Source organism: Pelodiscus sinensis, chromosome 4 (assembly GCF_049634645.1).
Source record: "Pelodiscus sinensis isolate JC-2024 chromosome 4, ASM4963464v1, whole genome shotgun sequence".
Taxonomy (NCBI): Eukaryota; Metazoa; Chordata; order Testudines; family Trionychidae; genus Pelodiscus; species Pelodiscus sinensis.
Window position 1 is genome coordinate 115625448 of NC_134714.1, and position 24255 is coordinate 115649702.

At 48.3% G+C, this 24255-nt stretch overlaps 1 protein-coding gene across 2 annotated transcripts in view; it reads right to left on the bottom strand.

Moving 5' to 3' along the window:
* The window catches only part of CD81 (CD81 molecule), a 77631-nt gene that overhangs the window by 19473 nt on the left and 33903 nt on the right, over window positions 1–24255 (bottom strand). The window contains exons 1-2 of one of the 2 annotated variants that reach the window (XM_075928146.1): window positions 11846–12132; window positions 806–903 (exon numbers count right to left, since the gene is read on the bottom strand). In XM_075928146.1, coding sequence (XP_075784261.1) covers window positions 806–871 — 66 coding nt within the window. In that variant the 5' untranslated portion in view covers window positions 872–903; window positions 11846–12132. Of the gene's footprint in view, window positions 1–805; window positions 904–11845; window positions 12133–24255 lie in introns of those variants that run through there. The other variant, XM_006134911.3, reaches the window with a different exon arrangement.

The window sequence follows — 24255 nt, forward strand, 5'->3', positions numbered from 1 at the left end:
CCCAGTCTACTGCTGGCCGCTACCCCATTCCACACATCAGAAGTTAGCAAGGAGCTGATGATGGGCACCAGCAACACAAACTTTTTGGCAGCTAGTCCAGAACTGCACAGTGCAAGCTCCAGAGTTGGCCTGAGAGCAAGGGAGGTTGCTCCCTTTCAGACACAGACAGCAAACTTCACAAAGGAACAGGGGATGGTGGAGAGAGAGACTCGGGTACCCAGGGAGACTACGCTCATCCTCAGGAAACAATGAAGCTATTGATACCCTTCATCAGTATCCAAAAGATTATTTCCCATCATCATCAACTAATAAAGATAGGAGACAACTAATCTTATCCAGTGGCCAATGCAACATTCTTTCCCTAAATGCAAGGGCGTCGTTTCAGGAGAGCAGCAGCTGTGCGTACCAGGACATGGCTAGCTTTTCTTCCCGTTCCCTTGACGGTAAGGGAGTGAGGGGAAAGTATTTGCATTCTGTGAATTACTCCTCTGCCCTCTCCCTTCACCACCCAGGAGTGAGAGGCATGCACAGAAGCGGTGTACTTTCCCTTTGCTCCTTTATCATCAGGGGAATGCGAAGAAAAGCAAGCCGTGTCCTGGTCCTCATAGCTGCAACCCCTCCCCTTTCCCCCACCTCCCTCCCCCGCTCTCCTGAAACACTGCCCTTGCTTATTTGCTTTCCTCCAGCGCTCCATTCATAACAGTTTTAAATGACTCCCATTATTTCCTGCAAATGTAATTTGGCAAAGCGGCTATTAAAAAGATCTGCCTGTACCATGCAATTATTCAAGGATTGTGTCTCTTACCGTTCCCAGAAGGCACTGGGACTCCTGGATAGCACCGTAGCATCCTAGGAACCCCACAAACATCATCACTGCACCCACAGCGATCAGGATGTAGATCCCTGCAAAAGGAGAGACACACAGAGGTTGGGCAAACATGGTAGTGAAGCGTCTTCCTCAGAAACATTCTAGCCTTTGAATAGACTTAGTGCTCTGAAAAGCTCATTACAAGGTTTGGATAACAAATGGACCAGCAGAGGAATAGCAGGAGATGCTGTGCACCTCAAATGTGCTATAGGAGCAGACACATGTGGAGAAAGTACCATAGCTGACTCTTCACTCTTACAAACACCTTACTTTAAAAAACAAATTCACACTAAAATTCAGACATCATAAAAATACTAGAAGATAAGTGCAAACAATTGCTAGTTAAGGTTGAGTTCCAATGTCTGTTTCAAGCACTCCTAATGCCCACCCTTTATAGCGATGAAGGAGTTACATGCTCTTGCAAAAGAGATTTCTTTTTCACATAAAAATGCCCATAGCTGATCTCTCAGTTTGAGCCAATGTCTGCTTGAAAATGAAGCATGTGTGCACACACGTCAGAATCTAAAAGGGCCTGAAGCTAGTCATTTCAATCTGGTCTTACTTTAAGAAAAATCTAAGAGATCAAAGCAGCCCTTGATCACTGTAAGCAACTCCAGCCAAGCCAGTCTTCATAAAAAAAAATTAAAAGTCAATGCAATCGAGGGCAAATAAACAAAGCAAAAGGTTGCCCCTCTGAGTCAGTAAGACAGTGCAATGCGGACGTAGAAAAGTCAAGTGTTTAAAGTCCAAAGGTGCTAAAAGTGAAGTTTCATTGGGAGGACATATCCAGTGGGGACTCACAGAGGTCCTTCCTGGCCTAGTACTATTAAATAATTTAACTAATGACTTGGATAATGGAGTGAAGAGTAGTAGGTTTATAAAAATCTACTGATTATACCAACTGGGGAGGGCTTTCAAGCACTTTGGAGGACATGATTAGAATTAAAACAACCTTGACAAATACAGAGAATTGGTCTGAAATCAGCAAGATGAAATTCAAGTGCAAAATACTTCATGTATGAAGAAAAACTATCAAATGGAATGTCAAAGCAACGTTGTATGCATGACATGGGAGACACTTGTCTTGCATTATTCAGCATTGGTGAGGGCTCAGCTGGAGTACTATCTCCAGTTCTGGCGAAGGCATGGCACAGAAATCACCAGCCATGTGCCACGTCACCCAGCTTAGGGAAGGGTCATAACAGCGCCCTACTAACCTAGGCCCTGCCCTTGATCTGTCCCCACCCCAGCCTTCCTCCGTCCCCACCACAGTGACTCTTCCCCCAAGCAAGGCTGCCCAGTGTCCCTTCCTCCCGTCCTCTCCAGCAGGGTAATGGCCTCAGGCCACTGTGATCTCCCAGACCAGGGCCGGACGGAGGCATGGGCGAGCCGGGCAGCTGCCCAGGGCGCCACCCCATGAGGGGCACCTGATGACAGCTGTCAGGGGCGCACGGGATCCCTGACAGCTACCATCAGGAGCCGCGCGCCCGGCTCCTACAGAACCGGCCCCGAGGCGCCAGCCAGCAGTGCCTTTCCCCCTGCAGCTGTGGGGCCCTGCAGGGCCTGGCACGCGTGCCAGCTGTGCTGGCCGGGCCAGGCTGGGCAGCGCATGCACTGTGTGCCCCAGGGGTGTGCCCCAGGCTGCGCGCCAGCAGCCGTGACCAGCCTGCGCATGCGCCGTGTGCCCCGGGGGGCGGGCCTGCACACCCTAGGGGGGAGGGGCTCGCGCATGCGCCCTGGGCACCAAAAGGGCTCGGGCCGGCACTGTCCCAGCCACTCCACTTTCCATGGGTGAGCAGCGATTGTCCCTCCCCCCGCAGCGATGCAGCCAGAGCTGGGGCCATTGCTCTGCTTGTCCCACCATTGCTGGCGAGGACCCCAGCTGCAGGAATCAGACCCCACCTCCCGCAGCCAGCCTTTGGGGCATGCAACCCCTCATCACCTCCACATGGTCTATGGTTCTGGGTGTCACACTTTAAGGAAGATGTGGATGAATTAGGAGAGAGTTTAGAGGAGAATAAGGAAAATGATAAAAAAAAAAAAGTTTTAAAAAGCCTGACAAGAGGAGAAAAGGTTAAGAAAAGCAGGGCATGTTTAGACTTGGAAAAAAATATTTAAAGGGTACCTAATAAGTCTTCAAACATGGTAAGGGCTGTTATGAGAAAGAGGAGGATCAACTGTTCTCTCTTTCCCCCTAGTATAGGAAGGACAAGTAATCTGCAGCAAGGGAGATTTAGGTTAGAAAATAAGAAAAAGTTTAACAACTACAAGGGTAATTAAATACTGGAATAAGCTACTGAGGGACGTTATCGAATCCCAGTCACTGGAGATTTAAGAACAGCTTAGAGAAACACCTGTCAAGGATGATCTAAGTTTTCTTGGTCCTGCCTCATCACAAGGGGTATGGACTAGATCAGTGGTTCTCAAACTCATTTAATTGAGCCCCATTCCCCACCCCTTCTTTGTGTCTGTCACTCCACTCACCCATCCCTTTGGGTGCCCAGTCAGCAGCCACCCAGAAGTAAGGCAATACCATACCATCCTTAATTCTCATTGCTGCTAGCAGCACTGTCATCAGAGTTGGGTGTCTGATCAGCAGCCACTGCTCTCTGGCCACCCAGCTCTGATTGTGTGCAGTAAGTCACCCTGGCCTCAAGATTCTCTCACACATACACCCCAAAATAAATTCCACACATCCTAATTTGAGAACCTCTGGACTAGGGATATAAAAGAGTGGAGACATTTAAACAGGTAACCTATCAGTTACCCAAATAATTACACGAGGCTCCTGGTCTGGCTCCTGGGGAGCTGGCTGTCTCCCTATGCTGCCTCTGTATGAGAGGCAGCAGTGCAGGACAGCAGCCAGCTCCCTGGGAGCAGGGCAGCAGGTGGGAGCTGGTACTCGCCAGGAACTGCTTTAAAAGCCGGCTCCTAGCACGCACCAATTCCCGGGGAGCTGACTGCCACCCTGTACTGCTGACTCTTTATGAGAGTCTGCAGCATTGGTGGATATAGGGCAGGGCGAATGGGGCGGCTGCCCCGGGCCCCACGCTTCAAAAAGCCCTGTGCATGCGCCGTGGCGCCACCGCACATGCAGTCACTGTGCATGCGCCGTGGCAAAGGGGAGCCCCACGAAATTATGCTGCCCGGGGCCCCGCAAAACGGTCATCTGCCCCTGGTCTGCAGCATAGAGTGGCAGCAGGCTCCTCAGGGAGCCAGCATGTAACCTGCATCCTGGGGAGCCAGCATGTAACCGCTAACATTTTCAGCAATTACATGGTTACAATAATGACCATTTTTTAACATCCTTACTCTGGACTAGATGATTTCTTCTCCCCCAGAATTGTACATTTCTACCATTCTATTCTATGGCAGAGAATACCCAGGGAGCAGCCAGAACGTTTCAACTCTAACTTTTGGCATGTTTAACGTTTCATTGGTAATGCTACATTTATGCAACATGTTGCTATGTACAGTCACCAGCAACTGGAGGAAACCAGCTGCAAAGGAAATAAAAGGCTACCAAGGCCACACTGAGACAGCCTGGCACAGAAGGAAATTCAGCTACATGAAACCCAAAGGGATTTACTGTCAGTAACCAACTTCCTCTTGGTAATGGCCTAGTAACAGTTATTGAAAGGCAACATGATTAATTGTGGGAGGAATTTCTGCACTCTCCCTGATCACAACCTGCAAGTGTCAAGTTTACCAGCAGAATCAACAGTGCTCAGGGAACCCTTCCCTACAGTATCAGGTATGTAGTTCTCCGAGGATAGCACCTTTAAGTTCTTTTATAGAAGGACTAAATTTATACAGCACTTAGCACAATGGCATCTTGGTTCACAACCAGGGCTCCTAGATGCTACTGAAATAAACACTTTCAGTAACCCCCCCCCCATCTTCTTTTCTGCACCTCTGCATCCGATTCACACTCAGGCTGGTTGGAGTAGTCACGTGGATCATCTTGCACACTACTCAAATTCCCAACAACCAGGAAGACTTAGATCAATGGCCCGCGGTACTGTAGACTAAACCTAAGTTTCAGCTATCATGTGGCTGAAGTCGACATACTGCAGTGAAGAGCCCACGGTAAATAGATCGAAGTAAGTCGACAGATGATGCTCTCCCATCGACTCCACCTATGCTCCTCATTTTGGTGTAGTACCCTAGTAGCTTGGCAGCTGATTTATCATAGTTATACCAGCCATGATAAATTGACCCCTCCCTCTCACATGGACTGATTGCTGTCTGTCAATCCAGCCAGTTGCGAGGACATGCCCGTAAAGTGTTGTCCCTGCTCCTGCCAACCCTGATGAGAGTTGGCTTTACATGGTGTGGCAAGGTCCTTGCTCAGGCCCCTCACCCTGGGACACCTTCTTTGTCCACAAATCACCAGGAGACCCTTTCTTGTGCAATGGCTCGTGCCTTTTATTGTCTATTTCCCCATCACCTTCTATTTACAGAGCTTTGGTTTTCCAGCAGCTAACTCAGCTCTCTCTCTCTCTCTCCTCTCTCCCCCCTTCTGCCTGGGGAGTGTACACAGCCACTCTCTAGCTTCTCCCCTTCCACTTCCCCACTGGCTGCCTTATCTAGCCCTCTGGCTAATGAGGCCCACAGCTGCCTCTCATTAGCCCCTCAGACCTGGGCTTGCTCAACTGGCTGTAATTGGCCTTTTCAGCCAGACTGTAGTGGCAGAGCTCTGGCTTAGCCAGCAGTTTGTCACAATTGTAACACAAGTGCACAAACAAATATCTAGGTGATCACTGAGACTTATCAACAAGGACAGGAGTCAGGAAGGGGCAGGAGCAACTCTTGGTAGCAAGGAAGCTTGTGGCAGCTGTAAACCACGGGAGATCTGGAGCCATGGGACATATCAAGAGTTAAAATGTTGTGAACCCAAGAGTTCACTTTAATTTAGACGTGAGTTCAGCTGCCACAGGTCAACTTGTGACCAATTGTTGCAAAGAGAGTAACAGGGAGAGGGGGATCACTAGTTCTAGGAAAGTGCCAAAACAAAGTGGTAGGACCCCAGTGAGGTGGGAAGTAGGGATGGGAAGTAGCGATTAATTTGCTAGTTGAGTAGTCAATGGAATTTCCATCGACAAGTTGTTAGGGAAAGGTTCACTTCCGGGTCTCAGGACAACCCTCCCCCCTGTGGCCACTCTGTATTCTGAAAAGGACAGAGCAGCTGCAGGTGGTCCATGGATGTCTCAGCGCAAGCTCCTTCCTCCCCCTCACCGCCACTCTGAATTCTTAAAGGGACAGAGAAGAGGAAGCCGGTCCCATGGGTCTCTCTTACTTGAGTGCAGAGCAGCAACAGGGAAATGAGGGGGGAGGAGGCTTGTGCTGAGAGAGATCCACCGGGAGGGGTTGCTACTGCTCTGTCCCTTTAAAGAGAGAGAGAGAGCACGCGCATGAGCTTGTGCTGAGACACCTGCAGAACTGGTTGCAGCTTTTCTGTCCCTTTCACAATGCAGAGTGGCAGCACGGGGGAGGGTTGTCCTGAGACCTGGGTGGGGGGGAAAAATCAGAGATTGAGCCAGCGTCTTTGCGCACCAGCTCCTCTCTGTCCCTTTAAGAGTGCAGCATGGTAAGGAGAGGGAGGGGTGATCGAGCAGTCGATAGTGCTACATGATAAGCTTCTGCTTATTGGGTAGTCGACTACTTGTTCACACCCTAGTGGGAAGCAGTGTTTTGGTGTGTGCCTGGGGAGGAGGGTGCAGAAAGGCAAGAGGCGATGAGACGGCATTAATATGATCGTGTAAGATGAGGATTGGCAGGAGGTCAGCATACACCACCACACAGACACTGACTGTTGACAAAGTCATTATACAATTTCTGAGAGCCTGTTTTGAAGCGTGAGGGAAAAGTTATGCTTGGAGGCCTTTCCTTAGGGAAGATCTGCTCAATAGATGTTCACATCTAATAGATGTTCTCATCCTCCGCGGCGAGAAAAGCCGCTCCGCGTCTCCCTGGTCTGCTGGGGGGGGGGGGGGGGGGGGGCGCTAGCTCCGCATCTCCCTGGTCTGCTGGGGGGAAGCGCCCCCCGTGCCGCTGGAGGCGGCGACAGTGGGGGAGGCACCCCGCACTAGCTGCGCCCTCCCCCCCCCCCGTTTGTAACTAGGGATCCGACGTAAGTCGGATTGATGTAACCTGGGGACTGCCTGTATTCACAAGCTTGTGCTATATTCAAGCTTGTGAATACAGGCTTGAATAGTTCGGGCTGAGGGGACAACCCCACTCCTTTTAAAATTCAACATGCTACTTTTCCTCCTGAAATGGGATTTAAAAATTTGGCCAATTAATTAAAAAAAAAAAAAAAAGTGAAACCTACCCAAACATGGCCAAATCAAAACATGGGAGGAAAAACCCTTAAAAAAAATTGACTGAAATGTTTGACAACTCAAAGCCAATTTGTTTGATAAAAACATTTTTGGGAAGCAGTTGTTTGGATTTGAAACAAACAGGATTCCTTTCCCCACCCACCATGTTTCAGAATTAGTTTTGTTTCCAAACAAAAAATATCCATTAAACTTGCTCAGCTCTGTTCAAGACAGAATGCAGATGCAGGGAGTGTTCTCCCATTTTCAGTGGGAACATGTGGGAGAAATATTTGTTTGCACACATGGAGATTTGAGGACTGGCCAGGCCAGGCCAGACTCCTGGGCTTCTACTAGAGATGTAAGCGAGTAGTTGACTACTCGATAAGCCCAGCTTATCAGGTAACCAAGTCGACTACTCACTTCCCCGCCCCTTGCTGCAAGAGGGAGAGGAGGGACAGGAGCTAGTGCTGGGGGGAGCTGGCTTAAAAGCCAGTTTTCCCAGCACTGTCTCTGCAGTGCCGCCTGCTCCCCTGCTGCTGCCTCTATGTAGGGGCAGGGTGAGGGGTAGGGGAGGTTTGGTAGGGTCGGGGGTAGGTGGGCTCAGGTGGGCAGAGCAGCCCCAGTCCGTGGTGGCCAGGGCTGGCTGTAGACAGGGACTGGTGGACCTGGTGCAAGTCGAGATTGAGCAAGCCCGGCACAGTCCTGGCTTGTGTCGGTCTGGGACTGCTGCAGCTCTGCATTTTAAATGTAGTAGGAGCTGCCCAGCTCTTACTACGTTACAAATGCAGAGCCATAGCAGTCCCAGCTCCGTAGTACCTACCCCTGTGGCACCTCTGCAGTTTAAATGTAGTAGGAGCCAGGCTGCCTGCGCACCTGGCTCCTGCCACATTTAAACTGCAGAGCCTTATTGATGAATCATGTAAGTGATACAAATTGAATCGACTATACGATTAGTCAATTACCCATCTCTTAACACCCTTAGCCTCTACTAGGAAAAGTTTATTGTACGGCTGCTTCTCTCATGCTCAGAAGTAGGAGCAGACAGACAACAGGGACAGAGCCCTTGCTTTCTCTGCCTCTCTCTCTAATGAGCTGTCTGTAGGGAAGGAAGTTGCAGCCAATGTAGGAGGTTCCCTATAGCATGCTGATTATTTCCTTGAATGAAAAGGAGAATCTCAACATGCCGCCAGAGTCTGCTTGTAATGTACTCCAGGACCAGCCCATGTAAAAAGAAATACCCAAACTGGATTCTAGCCCTCTGGAAAGGAAACTGGATGCAGATCCATTCCCAAACACTCTCAGTTCATGGCAGAAGAAAAGAAGGACTGATACTACAGACCCCAGGTCTTACTTGGCATTTCCTGACTGAAGTGCCGAGAATGGAAGTTGTTCCTCAGTCAGGGGAAGGGAGGGCAGATAGCCTAGCCGGGAAACGATTGGGATGGCTGGGCCCAGGCTGCACTCGGAAAGTGACAAAAAGACTGAAAGGCTTTTGGGACTCAAGCCAGTTTCTTTCTAAGACACAAACAAATGGCCTTTATGAGCGCCAGAGCAATGGAAGCTACTGGAAGCCAGCAGAGTGGGAGACTCCTCTAGAGTTTATTTAAACCAAACAAAAATACTTTATCAGACAATACGTTCTTGTTCACTGGAGACTCCACAGTGACCAAATTAGCAGCTTTCCCGAGGGAAAGGCAGTGCCAAAAGGTTCAAGACTCGAGTCACTTGGGGAGAGGTGTCCTTGCATATTTTCCCCAAGCTTAGAGGCTCTGAAGCCCCTCTGAAACAGGCCTGGGGAGAAAGGGTGGCCCCCCCTCTCCAGACCAGGGACTTGGCAGTCAAAAGAATTCCTCTGCCTTGAACTCTGCAGCCTGACCTGGAAAGAGCAGCCTTTCCCAAGGAAGTGGATATATCTCATTAACACTATACTTACACTGACGGAGAACAGCAATGAAGTGGACACACTTAATCCTGGCCTCTTAGAGCGAGAGACACACATACAGTTTAGCAGCACACTTCAAATCCGGCAGAACACCTCTGTGCTAGTGTGACAACTCCCATTACTTTCAGGTTTCCTGCCCATATTTATTCTAGTCTCCCTGTGACACAGTGTGCATACCTTGCACTGAAACAGGGGTGGTTAAAACCCTGTGGGCAGAGGAAGTCCCGCCCCTTCACCCAGACTGGGCGTGCTCCAAGTGCCAGAGCAGTATAAAAGGCAGCAGAACAGTTCAGTCTGAGCTGGTCACTGAAGAAGAAAGATCTTCGGCCAGAGCTCCTGGGCTACACCAGCTAACGACCCAGAGGGAGCTAGAACCCCAGGAGACTGCTGTGTCACAGCCCCTGAGCAACCCCAAGGAGAAGCAGCTGCAGAGGAAAAGGAAGACCCAGTCATTTCATGGGTTACTGTCCCACCAGTGCCAGTAGGAAGTGACTCAGGGAGGGTGCAGGAGCAGTCTCTCCCACCCAGGTAAACTTGGTATGTTTTGGCCAGATTCCCCGCTGAGGGAGTGGCAGACTGTTCTGCCATTCACAGCTCCCTGGGTTGGGACCCAATGGAGTAGGGTGGGCCCAGGTCCCCCTACTGGGGCAATTAGCCCCAATCCCCCCAACTTATTGACTTGAGCTATGAAGCTGTACCGCCCAGCATTGAAGGGCCATACCCTAATAACTTGAGTTACCAAGCTGTGCATTAAAAGGGCCATACCTTATTGACTTGAGCTACCCAGCCATGCTACTCTGAGTCAGAGGGCTGCTTCTCACTGACTCTAATCACTAGAGTATACTACCCTGGACAAAGGGGCGGTGTTCATAGACTAAGAGAGATTGCTGGTGGACTAGGTGGCATCCACACCCTCATGTGCCCTCTCCCAAGAGATGATGGGGCGTGCATGCACCACGACACATTCCATTTATCTGAAGAAGTGGATTGATACCATCTACATTTTTGTTAGTCTCTAAGGTGCTACAGGACTTTCATTATTTTTTAAGTTCATTCGAAACATGTGCACCACATCCAGATACTGCATGTTTAGTCTTGCCAGCATCAGGTTGTGACCTTCATAACAGGGTTTGCATCCTATTGGAAACTGCCTCAGGCCCCATGCACCTTTATAGGACTATACAGAACTAAAATACCAATAGTTACTGTTCAGCGTATGCTACATTTAGATAATGGTTTTGTCTGCCTTTGACATTGAATTTCTCAGCGTGGGTTTCAACTTTTACACCATTTAAAATACAGTACTAGGGTTTTTTCTGATTAGAGATATTTAGAACAAATAGAAACCCAGAGCATTTTTCAAATGAAGCATATAATCCTGTGAGAAGCTAGAGCTGCATTAATAACAGCCAGACAGCCAAGAACTCATTGTTTGCAATTTCAATTCATTCTCTGCCCTCTGCTTCTAAGCATTATACCAGCCATTGCTAACAGGAGTGTTGGATCCTAGGGAACAGTGCACAGACAATATAGCAATTAGGACAGTGGAAAGAAAGAACGTAGACTGATTAGGCTACCAGACCCATAGTATGATTCCATAAAGTAAAATTCATCTATTATGGTAGCACTAAGAGGCCTCACCTGAGATCAGGACTCCATTGTGCTAAGCATTGGATAAACACATAGCAAGAGACATCTCAACCCCAAAGAGTGTATAGTTCTAGTTTATCAACAAAGTCAACGGAGAGAGGAAAAACAGGCTCAGAAATGCAACTTCCCATGGGGTCACAGCTCAAAGTTCTGTAACAAACACTGACATCAGCTGAAAAAAGTTGCCTGGTTCTGCATTTAACTTATGAAGTTGGCAGACTTGGACCAAACGTCAAGAGAGTCACTGAGGCTTGAGAACTCTAAACAAACCCGGAAAAAGTTTTGAGTAAAAGCTAGGGAGTTTCCAACTTCAGCAGCAGAACAGGTAAAACTTTGCCATGTTAACAGAATTTCCTCTTTGAAAGAGGGTTGGGAAGGGGCATTACAGAAGAGAGTGAGAACTCAAGACAATGTTATCCATATAATGGTTTACACAGCTGAGGGAATCAAAGCCACATAGCTCTAGTTACTCTTTTCAGCTGCAGAAATGATCCTGAGAAATTCAGAATGCAGTCCATGAGCAGGACGAATACAGAACCATAAAGTAGGCCTGATGTGGATCTCCTGGACTGAGCTCCTGTAAGATTCTTGGGGCAGATGTGGCAAGACAAACCCTGGTATCTGAGGAATGTCTGAGAGTAAGTCGTTCTAGATACGTTCTCACTTTCCTCCCCTGTAGTGGTGGGTGCTGGATAAGCTCAGAAATGCTGTGCCTCTTGCTTGCCAGTGCAGTCGCCCTGGATTCAGTTCTGTGATGCACTCATGTCAGAGGGAAGAGATCTGCACTTCCCAAGGAGGGGCATGATGGCAAGCACACTCAGGTTTGAACATTGGTTTCCTCCTAAGCACCCATGAGGGGACAAAGCAAAACCCACTTTGTAGCCCCCTCACATCTTCCCTCTGCTCCAGCCTCACTCCCCTCAGCTCCATGACCGCCCCCCAGCCTGATGCCCTGCATTGCCCCATGCCCTTCAGTGCAACCCCTGCCCCTCCCATCCTGCCCCTGCATCCTCTGTCACTCCCCATCCTACCCGCACATCCCTGTGCCCCCAGTACACTCACCGGCAGGGCAGCAGTGCTGGGACTCGCAGCCCCTCAGGAGCAGTGCAGGGACGAGGAGAGGCAGGGGCAGGGAGAGGGCAGAGTCTCTTCCCTGCCCCGACCAGCCCTTTGCCTGCAGGCTGTGGCTCTGGGGTTGGGGCAGGCAGACCCCAGGGCTGGCTCCAGCCCAGCCAGGCACAGCAGGGTGCTGGGGAAGGGGCTCCTATACATAGCAGTGCGGTGCAGCCCAGGCCTCGGCATGCCACATGTGCCAGCCGCCCAGCCCCAGCTTTGCAGAGCAGGCTCAGCCCTACCCTGTCCCGAAGCAGGAAGCTGCCCCAGGGATGCACGCATGCGCCTATACTGCCCTGTCTCCCCACCCCATTCTGAGGAGGAAGCCGGAGCTTCAGCATGCAGCTGCGCAGCTGGGGCTGGAGCCACAGCACAGGCTCCCTGCTGAGTGGGAGGGAGGCAGGGATGGGGCTGAGCACTCGCCCCACATGCCAGTTAAAAAAAAAAAGAAAAAAAAAAAAGAAAAAAAAAGGCCTGCGTGCTGCTTGTGGCATGCATATCAGGAGTTGCCGACCCCTGTACTGCTACATCCTTATCGCAAAGCACACAGCATATCTACAACAAAGCTGCAAGTGTAATTTCTAGCCCCGGAAGTCATATCTATGTGAGCTCAGATCAAGACTCTAATGCACGAAACCCAAAAAGGTGCCGCTATCGCAATGTGAGTAGGTAGGTGCTTACAAAAAAGTATCTGCAGCAGAGTTGCCTGTAAGCTGAGCGCTTGGGCGGCTCCCCACCCCAGCAACAGCCAACTGCCACCCAGCTGATTCGCAGGGCACCCGCAGCCAGCAGCATAACGTTTCTACTGCTGGTGCACGTCAATTAAAAATTAAAGGGGACATCGATCGGAGTCTTAGACCTACAATACTCTGGGCCCTATCCTGTTCCCCTGCTCACGCCAGTGCAGCTACACTTCTATTTTTAGTACACAAGCTTGAGTGGAGCTAGCACAGAAACAGCTATTTAAGCAGGAAATTATAACCTCCAGCTCCAGTGTACATGCACCTTAAAAGATTGTCCTGCCAGGCCAGATATGAGGCCTAATTGTGATTTTTTGAAGACACGGTGCCAGTGCTTGGTCTATGCTTAAAACAGACCATTCTGATCTGCAAGGCTGTCAATCCAACACTAACCTTATTTTAAGTATCACATTTTAAATTGGAATTGAAGCAGAGAGGAACTGAGGCCAGCACTTTCCTGATGGAGCGGCTCATGCGTCCAGGGAGCCTAGAAAATCCTCCTTCCCCCCACCCAATAGCTCAGTCTTGCTCCCCCAAACAAGAGCTACAATGTGTCCCATAAGCTGCAGCTCCAGTCATGTGGTTGTCTCAGTCAATGTCCTCTGCTCCTCTCGCCCTCCCCCCGTCCCTTTTTGAGTCTCTCTCAGCAGCTTTAACTTGTTTAGCTAATGGAATACAGTCTCTTCCACCCAGGTTGCTATGGCAATGTTTCCAAAAAAGCCCAGCACCAAGAAAGCCTGGGACACATTCCAAGTCCTGTCTACCCGCTGTGAGAGCCAGCGCTCACCCCTCTCCTTGAGTTGCCCTTTTAAAAGGGGGCGAGTGCAAGGAGGCACTAGCATGGGAATTCCTGGCCAAGCCACACCCGGTCCACACTTCCTTACTCTCAAAGGGAAAGAAGTTCTCGCCTGTCCTCACTCCTTCCTCCTTCCTCTGGATGTCAGCTCCAGGGACCATTTGTCCAAGCCTTTGCGACATCTGCATCACATTCTACATTACAAGTGGATGGTTCCTGCCTTGCTGGAGGCATACCCTTACCAAGTGCCACAGCATTTTCTGGAACAGAGTGACCTGGTTTGGGAAAACTAGGGGCGGGGGCGGAGAGTGTCATCTCCATTTTACAAGTGCGGTGGAGGATGTGCACAGTGAAGCAGTAGGGTTGCCAGGTGTCCGGTTTTGAACCAGACAGTCCAGTATTTGAGCTTTCTGTTCAGGAAACAAATTGAGAAAATATAAATGTCCGGTATTTTCTAAATAAGATGTAATGTAGAATGTGATGCAATGTCAAGTGTGTCTGGTATTTTGTTGAAACCATCTGGCAATCCTAGGAAGCAGCCCTGTAGTGGAGGCCCTCCCTCCTGTACAGAGAGAGGAAAGAGAGACCTATGGACTGGTCCCAGGCTAGGAGGAATGCTGTTTGGAAAAGCAAGAGCTCCCTCCAGGCAGCAACAGAAGTAGCACTGCCTTTAAAGCTAGGGGAGAGGCACTAGGCAGGAGTAGGAACTCTCCTCATATACAAGGGAGGGGTAGCAGGACCAGTTTAGACAGAGAAAAAGATCGGGAGGGAGAGCTTGAGCTGTTGAGTTTCCCAGTGGAATTAGCCAAGCCAGCCACTCTCCCCAGCTCTGGATTATTTCTGATTCATGTTTTTCCATAGCAGGAGTGGCAACACAGCTCTCTCCCCGTTTCCCACCCCTGGCAGTGATGGAATTGGGACAGAAGAGCCCATGCCTGGCCCCTCCTCCTCCCTCGCTTTTCCCTTTCCTGAGAGCAGAGCCGCTGCTCTGTGGTCACTAATGACTTCCAGATGCTGCTGCAGCAGCAGCAGCACAAGTGAATGAGCAAAGCCCAGAAACACTCCCAGGGATCCTGCATCATAAGATACGCAGGGAGAGATCAAAGCAGAGCATTCAGTGTGTTTGTAGGAAGGGAGCAGGATGCAAGTTAATGCAGGGCTGCTCTTAAATAAAAATGGGTAAAGGAGCTGTCCAGAATGCCACACTTTTGGGGAGCATCTGTGCCTCCAATCTGAGGGCCTGAATTACTGTGGCTGTGAAGGGAAGTTCAAAAAAGCAGCTATTAGCTTGATTGTACCTCTCCTATCTCCCTTCCCGCAACAGGATGGAGAAAGGGCACTTTCAGCACGATTCCATGCTCCTTCCTCCCTTGGTAGTTGGAGCACTGAAAGGCAGATCCATCTTGAGACGACTTGTCTAGGTATGCCACCCCAGAGAACAAAGCCCCATTTTCGTTCCCATCTATCCCCTTTTCCTGAAGGGGCCAGCAGCTGCACGAATACAAAATAAAACATCAGAATGACCACAGTGGGTCAGACCAACTGTCTACCTAAGGCTAGTGTCCAGTCTGCTGACAATGGCTAATGTCAGATGATTTTGTCGTCAGAAATCGAGACACCCAGAACACGGGGTTGTGTCACTGACCATCTTGATCAGATGCCATTGATGGACCTAGTGTCTAGGAACTCCTCACACTCATCTGAAGAAATGGGTTTTGCCCACAAAAAGCTCACGATACTATCTATATTTTTGTTAGTCTCTAAGGGCGCATCTACCCAGCAGGGCTAAACTCGAAATAAGCTACACTAATTGCGTAGCTTACGTCAAAATAGCTTATTTCGACTTTTGGCGCTGTCTACACAGCAGTTATGTCAAAATAGAGCACTCTTCCCCCCCACTTCCCTTCCTCCTCATACAATGAACTCTACAGGAGTTCGAGTAAGAGTCTGTTATTTTGAATTTATTTTGAAATGACAGGCTTGCAGTGTAGATGCGCACTATGTTATTTCAGAATAACTGGAATTATTCTGAAATAATGCTGCTGTGTAGACATAGCCTAAAGTGCCACAGGACTTGGTTTTTTACTCCAGTTACACTTTTGGGTTTCAGAACATCCCCAAGCAAGGAGTTCTTCCATGCATTGTTGCCTATTCATTTCATCAAGTGATCTCTAGTTCTAATACTATGTGAAGGGGTAAATAAAACTCCCTGTTCACTTTCTCCACTTCAGTCACTGTTTAGCAGGCCTCCAGCACAGTCCCCCTTAGTAACCTTTTCTCTAAAATGAGCAAGTCCCAGTCTTTTTCATCTCTCATATGGAAGCTGTCCCATATCCCCTCATCATTTTTGTTGCACTTCTTTATATTTTTTTCTAATTGTAATAGATATTTTGAGATGGAGCAACCAGAATTTCATGCAATACCCAAGAAATGGGCATATCATGGATTCATATTGGGACATTATATTTTCCATTATTATCTACCCCTTTCCAAACAGTTCCTAATAGGAATGTAAAATCCTGTTTAATTATCCGGTTAAACATTAAGTTTAACGGGTTAACTGATTAAAAGGGACTGGGCCAGCCATAGAGCACTGTTAGCTTTTCTGATTGCCAATGCCTATTGAAAGGATGATTTCAGAGAATTACCCACAATAGTGCCAAGATCTCTTTCTTGAGTAGTAACAGTTAATGTAGACCTCATCATTTTGTACGTATAACTGGAATGATATTTTCCAACTTACATAACTTTGCAATTATCAAGATGGAATTTCATCTGCCATTTTGTTGTCCAGTCACCCAGTTTAGTGACAGCCCTTTGTGACACTTGAAGGACAAGTATTACATACCTCAAGTAATTTTGTTTTGTTGCCTTACTGTTCACTCCCTTTCCCACATAATTTATCAATACATTGAACAGCACAAGTACTGGCTCACAGCAGGGTCACTCAAAGATCAAAAACTGACCATTTATTGCTACCCTTTGTTTCCTTTCTTTTAATCACTTATTGATCCATGAGAGGACCTTCCTTCTGAACCCATGACTACTGACTTAGACTTTCAAAAACCCTGACAAGCTGCCCCAACAAAAATGCAAAGTACTCTAGATCCACTGAAACACACTTGTCTGGAGGTTTGTTGACTCTTACAGATGATTCTAATAGATCAGTGAGGCATGATTTCCCTTTACAAAAGCCATATTCACTCTTGCCCAACATACTGTGTTCACCTAGGTGTATGATGATTCTACTCTTTACTAGCATTTCAACCAGTTTGCCCAGTAATCAACTTAGGCTTACCAGCCTGGAATTGCCCAGGGTTACCTCTGCAGCCTTATTTTAAAAGCTGTTTGCCAACTGGTTCCCTTTTATATTTCTAGCCCTACCTAGATTCTGACAGCTTGTCATTATTTTTGTTTCCTCTTCTACTAAAATGAAAAGTACACAAGAGACTACTGTACAAGCCAAGTCCTGACCCTCCAAAGTTTCAGCTGTTCAATCTGATTTTTTTTTCTGCCTGTTCCTCACACTTCACTGAAAATACTCCTGTAGCCCTTCAGGCTGTAGCAATACTTCTATTAATAGTTTGTTCTGACACTGAGCAGATACAAATTGGCCTTGGAGCGTTAATTGGATACATTTTCAAGCCCCCTAGGTTACCAGTCTGAATCCAACCCAGGTCACTGCTGAGAGTTATGTAGTAGCCATTGTGAAATTACTTTTGGGGTTTTTGGTTACTATGGAACTGAACTACTTTCATTAGTACAGAAAAGCCAGGAACTGAACTGGTGAAGAAGGAAGTGTGCCTTAGTGCTAAATATGCCAGACTTTGACATCCCTAATGTTAACAATGTGTAATTGACTACATGATTTACTGATAAGCCTGGGCATATTGGTTAATCTTGTCAACTACCTGCACTCCCTCTCCCCCCCCCCTCCACTGCCTCTATGTCAGAGGCAGCAAGGGGAGGGGGAGCGAAAGCGGGTCCCCATGAGGCTCATGAGCTTTCAGTAAGCTCTCACGAGCACCGGATCTGCTTGCCCTCCTCCCCCCCCCCCCCCCACACTGCTGCCTCGGATAGAAAGGCAGCAGCACAGAGAGTGAGGGGGGCAGGCTGGAACCAATACGCACAGGACGTCAGCTTTCAAGCAGGCTTCCCGGACCCACCGGTAGCTGGTGCTGAGGGGAACTGGCTAAAAAGCCGGTTCCCCCCCAGCACCAGCTCTGCAGTGCCGCCTGCTCCCCCCGCCCCATGCTGATGCCTCTATCTTGAGCCCCCCCCACCTCGTGGACAGGGGCTGCTGCCACAGAGGCAGCAGCGTGGGGTGACAAGGAACTCCCCAGGAGCGGGGCCGGGAGCACACTGGCTGCCAGCCCTGCCCCGGGGACTATCGAATAGTCATGTAACCACTAAGATTTCATATAGTTACACGACTATTCAGTTACACAATATCCAACATCCCTAGTTAACATCAGCCTAACTTTAGGCTAAATCAAGCTCCCTCTTAAGTTGGGCACCCAAAAATCAATTGAAAATGGCAGTTCAATCCCAAGGACTTTTCCAAGCACTAAATTCAACAAAATCCCCAAAGATGTAATGCTTCAAACATGGTGTTCCCTCAGATGTGCTACTGCTTTGCAGACTTGGAAAGTCTTCCACGGCCTTCTATAGACCCGAAGTCTACTTCCACTCTATGAACTCTATGTAACTAAGCTCTTCTGATGCTTAGTTGTTTTATCTAGATGCCTCTTGACTCTTACTGCAAACAGTGCAATTGTGTGGACACATCACCACAAAAGTGAGATGTTGGGAAGCCATGTTTTGGGTCCCAAAGGCAGTCTCTAAAACTTTTAGGACTGTCCCATTATGAAGATAATGGGCAGCAACCTCCTTCCCTGCCAGCAATTAAATTAGAGCCACACTGGTAACTATCATCAGGTTTGTCCTTCAAGTGTTGAATCTTTGGGCTCATTTAGAAAGTCTGTGTACACTGCTGTTAATGGGCTCAGGGTGGTTTTGTTTTCTTTTTGAACTGGTGATTTATGGTTGTCACTAAAGAGAAAAGCACACGCTCTGGCTGCCTAGCAATAAGCATGTATTATTCTGAGCTATACCTGATAGGAAGCAGCATTGTATTCTCACAAGGATTTCGAAGCTGCATGACTAGAAGCATGTGTGGAATTTGCATAGGGTGGTGCACCTAGTAATTCTAGGTCTATACTATACTACACTACACGGTTTTTGAACAAGAAAATCAAGCGTGTTTTTGCACAAGAAAATCTACAGTCAATCAACAGAATGGAGGGCTTTCTGTGATGCAGGTATACCTCCTTCTATGAGGCATAACTCCTTTTTGTGCAAGAGTTCTTGCACAAAAAGGCACGTGTGGACGCTCAACAGGGGTTTCTTGCGCAAAAAGAGCCTATCACAAAAAGCACAGGTGCTCTGATGGCCATTCTGTGAATGGCCATCAGAGCTTTCTTGGGCAAGAGTGTCTATGCAGTGTGGATGCTCTCTTGCACAAAAGCACATCACTTTTGCAATGTGCTTTTGAGGTGTGGACACGCTTTCGTGCAAGAAGTTTTTGTGGAAGATCTCTTCTGTAAAAAGCTTCTTGTGCAAAAACCCTGCAGTGTAGACGAAGCCCTGGTGTTTTACATGGAGAGCGTCCTTAGACTCGCATATTGAGGAACCCCATCATAATACAGAAACAGTCTAGAGCAGGAGTGAGCAATAAGTGCTGATGGGAGGGAGCACTCAAAAAATTTGGAAAGTGGTCAAGGGCCACACTCTTCCATGATATTAATGGAGGAGGTATAGGGGTCTGAGATGGAGGTTGGGTGCAGAAGGGAGCTTGGGCTGAGGGAGGGAGTTTGGGTGAAGGAGGTAGTTGTGACCTGGGGCACTGGACTGGGGTGCAGGGGATTGGACTATTGGATTGTGACCTAGGGCAGGGAATTGGGGTATAGGAGGGGGTGCAGGGATTTGGATTGTGAGCTGGGGCAGGGAATGGGGGTGCTGGATCGGGGAGGAGATATGAGTACAGGAAGGGGCAGAGGATTTGGATATGTGGAGTAGGGGGTAGAGGGTTGAGGTAGGGAGGGGCTGGGGTGCTAGAGGCAAGCTCTAACCAGGAGATTTACCGCCAACAGCCATTCCTGAATCCATTTCCCTGCCTGCCAGTGTTCCCTCTAGGCTGCGTGGTAGCATAGCTTCACACGTGATCCTGACCAGTCAGCTCCATGCACGGAGAGCTGAGCCTCTGACTGTGTGAGGCTGGTTAAATATCTGTGAAGCTGTGCTGCCACACAGTTTAGAGGGTACACTGCTGCCTTCCCTGCCTCTGGAGAGTCCCCTTGTGCTTCGTGGCTGCCTGTTATTAGAACAGGCAGCTGCCATTGGCTGGTTTCTGGATAGGCTTTTTTTTTTTTTTTTGCCCCAAATTGATTTTTTTGTGGGTCAGCAGCCCCTGACTCAAAAAAATACCCCCCCCCCCCGATATACAGGATGCATGATGTAGCTCAGTTCCCCACAGCAGCACAGCCTCTTGCCTGCCTTCTGCTTCCTTGGGTTTTCTCCACAGAGCACACACATGGTTCCTCCCTCCTCTGAAGGCAGGAATCTTCTACTATACTTTGAGCCTCATGCCTTTACCCCCCAACAAGCCTGAGGACAAATGATGACAAGCTCACTGCCTCTGTAGATAGCTCAGTTGTCCCCCACTTCCTACTCGCAAGCTCCTTTCCCCTGCAAGCTCCCTAGCAGCTTCACTTCACAAACTGTATCATGACATTCCCTGATAGGACTGAAGGAGGAGAGGAGAGGAGTGCCTCGACTGCCAGGATCATGAGATTATAACCTTAGGGCTGAACCCTACAAATCATTCCTCCTGCAAGCAGCCCCAGTGCCTTCAGTGCAACTACTCATACAGCAGACAATGAAATATTTGCAGGATAGGGCTCCTAGCCTCACTCGGATCATTTAAGTCAACCAAGTAGGACAGAGCTCCTATTAGGGACTACATAACAAGCCCTTTGTCAACAGGCTCAAGAGCCCAAGCAGCCGCTGCTCCTGGTCTCATCCCCACATTACTGCCTCTCAGAAACTAAGTCTACACTTTTTGTGCTGTCAGTTTCATCAGCAATAGTGAACCATTGGTTTGTGTAATCATTAATTTCCACAGTCAGACAGGGTTCACATTTGTAACACTTCCATTGCTGATGAGGCCAGAGCCCTGAGGGCAGCTATCCCACAATGCGGCCCTCTTCATTTTGTTGATAGGTCTTATGGGAATGAGCAAGTGACCATATGACATCCTGGTTCCATGCACAGTTCCCTTCTCCCCCTTCCCCAAATATTGATCAGGTCCAGTAACTCAGCATTGCTCCAGGCAGGAGATCAGTTGTTCCATGTAACAGCCATTGTCACCTGGCCAGATGGGTATGTGCCAAGAAAACAGGAAGGGGAGTTTCAGAGTACCCAAGGCTTTACTGGGGGAAGGGGTGAATGTCTGTTTACCTGGTGTCACAGCAGAAGAGCTGCTGGCCACAGTGGTCACCTAGGCACAAGACAGACATCCTCTAGAAGCTAAAGCTGTGTAAACAGCAAGAACATGTCTTCCCTTAGCACATCACCGGTAAGAACAGTATGCTTCTTGTGGAGACTGTTTTCTTTTTGCAGTGAAACTTCTGCATTTCATCACAAAAAAATCATTGTCAAGTATAAGCACTCCCACAGGGTTTGGGGGAGCGGGGTTTGCCCAAAAACGGGGATTTGGGGGGGCTTTAAATAACAAGTATAGATAAGTCCTGAAGTTTAGAAGAGGGAAAGTTTAGGGAAGAGCAGCACCTGAAAAATGCTGTCATTCTAGTACTTACAGCCCATGCAGCTTGGAACACATTAACACCATTACACACAAGTGCTGGAACTAGCAGTGCTGCCGCACCCCTTGGCTTGAAGCGGGTTCCATCATATACAAAGTTTATAGTTCAATTTAATGGCTCTCAGCACTCCCACTGTAGTAACTGTTCTAGTACCCCTGCTATTTCATTGGCTTAGATACTGTGGATGGTCAAGTGGAGAGGTGAAAGCATTTTTCAGTCCAGTTCTTTATCCAAGAGTACTGGTAGCTAGTCTACCCACACTCTGAATTAAGGGTTAATTGATATTTTAAATGGTTAATCCACTGTTAGTGAGTCTGACAGAACAACAGGCTGCTTATAAATGCTGCATCGGTAGTATCTTCTACAGATGCATTTCTACTCATCTACCAGCACATGCCATGTCTACAGTGTAGAGTGGGGCATCGCAGGTGCAATTGTGGCATGCAGCAGTGTTTCTTGGTTTGCAGTTATCAATAAGATGATGGGCAGGGAATGCATTTGGGAGCAAGCCAACTGCTCCTTCAAGACACAGAGGGAGATTTTTAAAAGACAGAGAAGACAATCAGGCACCCGACGTCTATTGAAAGACAGTGGTATGACTTTGAAAAAAAGTCTCTCACCACTGGGAGATATACCCGTGAAAGTGCACGCACCTGTCAAAATCTCCCCACTAGAAAATGTAATTACGAGCAGGGTGGGCAGGTGCTCATGCAAACATTTTCCCACTAGACTAGAGGATGTGAAAGAGAACTTTCACTTTCACCTTCCACACCATTTCTACTCTTCAGAGAGGGATGGTACCAGGAATCAGCCAGCCCCTTTAAAAAAACAGCACCAGGTAAGAGAAGCAGGCTTTGCCCGTGTGCGTATATGATGCAGGAGCAAACTGCTCTAATGCAAAGAAAGCATGCCCATTCATACGGCCATACTGCTCCACAACAGAACCATTAAACCACTCCTCAGGAAGTTCTCCCTGCCTTGTTAAGCTGCTGAAACACAATCCCACTGTCTTTTACAACAGTTGAAAGGGTTAAATACTATTTTCTAAATGGCTATGTCGACCGTGGAAACAGAGGCTCAACATGAAGACAACTGCAGAAAGTAGCTATGATTAGATATATTCTAAACCAACAAACCGAAAGAGCCAACAAATGAAAGCTTATGTCATGCCCTTGGAAGCCAATTCAAAACAAGTAGATAAATGCAGCAGGTTGGAGACAGTGGGAAGCTAAAGCACACCAACAGGGCATTTCCTGCAGAAAACTCCAGCTTCAAGCGCCTTTCAACAAGGAGTGAACACATGAATGGGGGCGGCAGCTGCCCATTGGCACATGATTTTGTAGCAACAGGTGCATCCAACGGTCAAGGTCTGGGGCCTGAATCATGGGAGAATCTCTCCCTCCCTCTACTGTACTTCCTTGCAGGCTCCTCCCCTCCCTAAGGCAGTGTCCCAGGGAGCGCTTTTCTTAACCGACATTTAACAGTCACTCACTAGTAAGGCTCCAACTTCAGAATCAAAGCAGCAACACACATCAAGAACAAAAAACCACAACTCTCCCCCCTCCCACCTCCGAGCATTCAAACAACATCCAGCTGCTCTACTCCCTCTGCCAAGATGGAATGGAGAAACCTGGAGAACAAACACTGGGAGTGAGTCTGTGTGCCAGCGTGGTCACGGGGAAAGCAACAGCCTCATTTCTGGAAATGAAGATGGAACCTTCCATCATACCACTCCCAGTGAGAGCAAAGATGTCTAGCACTAAACTCCATATCCCTTGCAGCCTCTCCTTGCTCCTCCTCCCCCTTCCCTTTCCACATTTGGTTGTCACTTTACCTCCTCCACATAGGTTCCCCTGCAAAATGACTTTTGCAGAACTGAGCTCCAAACTTGCTAATCTGCCTCCTACCAATCCCTGTAGCCTTACTAGGTCTACCAACAAAGCAGGGCTTCCTCCACAGACAGGCCTATTGCTTCCTGTCATTCCATAGCCCGGCCAACACTTGTTAAAAATACCCTTGGCAGAATTTGTGAATAAACCCTCTCACTAAAATATTCTGCAGGGGAAAGGATAGAGCAGAGCAGTAGAAGGCATGTTCCAGAAATCCCTGACTATGAAATGGGACTGTTGCAGGGGAAGGGGAGTGGGGAGAAGAGAGAGAAAAGCAGGGCATGGTGTTTTGAGAAGGGAATGTCTCGATTATTAAGTCATCCCAGACTCAGGAAGCAGCAGGGAGCAACTGAAGGAAAGGATCCACTGCTATTACAGAATGGGGATTAGTCATCAGCTAGGCAGATCTGTTTATGAATAGAAATAGCTTTAAATAAATGTATCCCATATCCATTCTTGAGTGTTGGGAAGGCCAACACTCAAGTCTGATAGCCCCATGTTGGGCTGCTGATTCAGTCACTTCAAAACATCTGCAGCTATTCGAGCCAATCATGAGCATATTCATCCTTGCAGAAAACCTCAGAACAGGGAGAAACAAAACCCTGGAAGAAACCATTTGGCTACTCAATTGTTCAATTCTCCCAGATTATGGAGTTTCCTTATTTTCTAGGTAGAGTCACTTCGGGCAGAGGTGCAGGAGAGGGATTCACTGTTTTGCCTTGAGAAGGAAGTTGATCGTTGAGCCAGCCCCTGGGGTCACTAGAGGGCTAGCTACTCTGCCCCTTCAGTCTCACCATGTTGGAAAGAGGGAATGGTCTGAATAAAGGCCAATGGAGTCCAATGAATTCTGCAGTGGGCCCTGGTGGAAGACTAAGACTCTGTGGATTCAGGAATTAACATCTCTCTTCTCTATGTACAGCAACAGAAAACTGACTAGGTGCGTCATGTTGGTTGAGGGAGTAGAAGATGAGCAGGGATGCCTTCCTATGAAGCAAATCATACTGGCGCCTGCTGGTAGCAGGATCTCTGACCACACAAACCATTGGGTCTA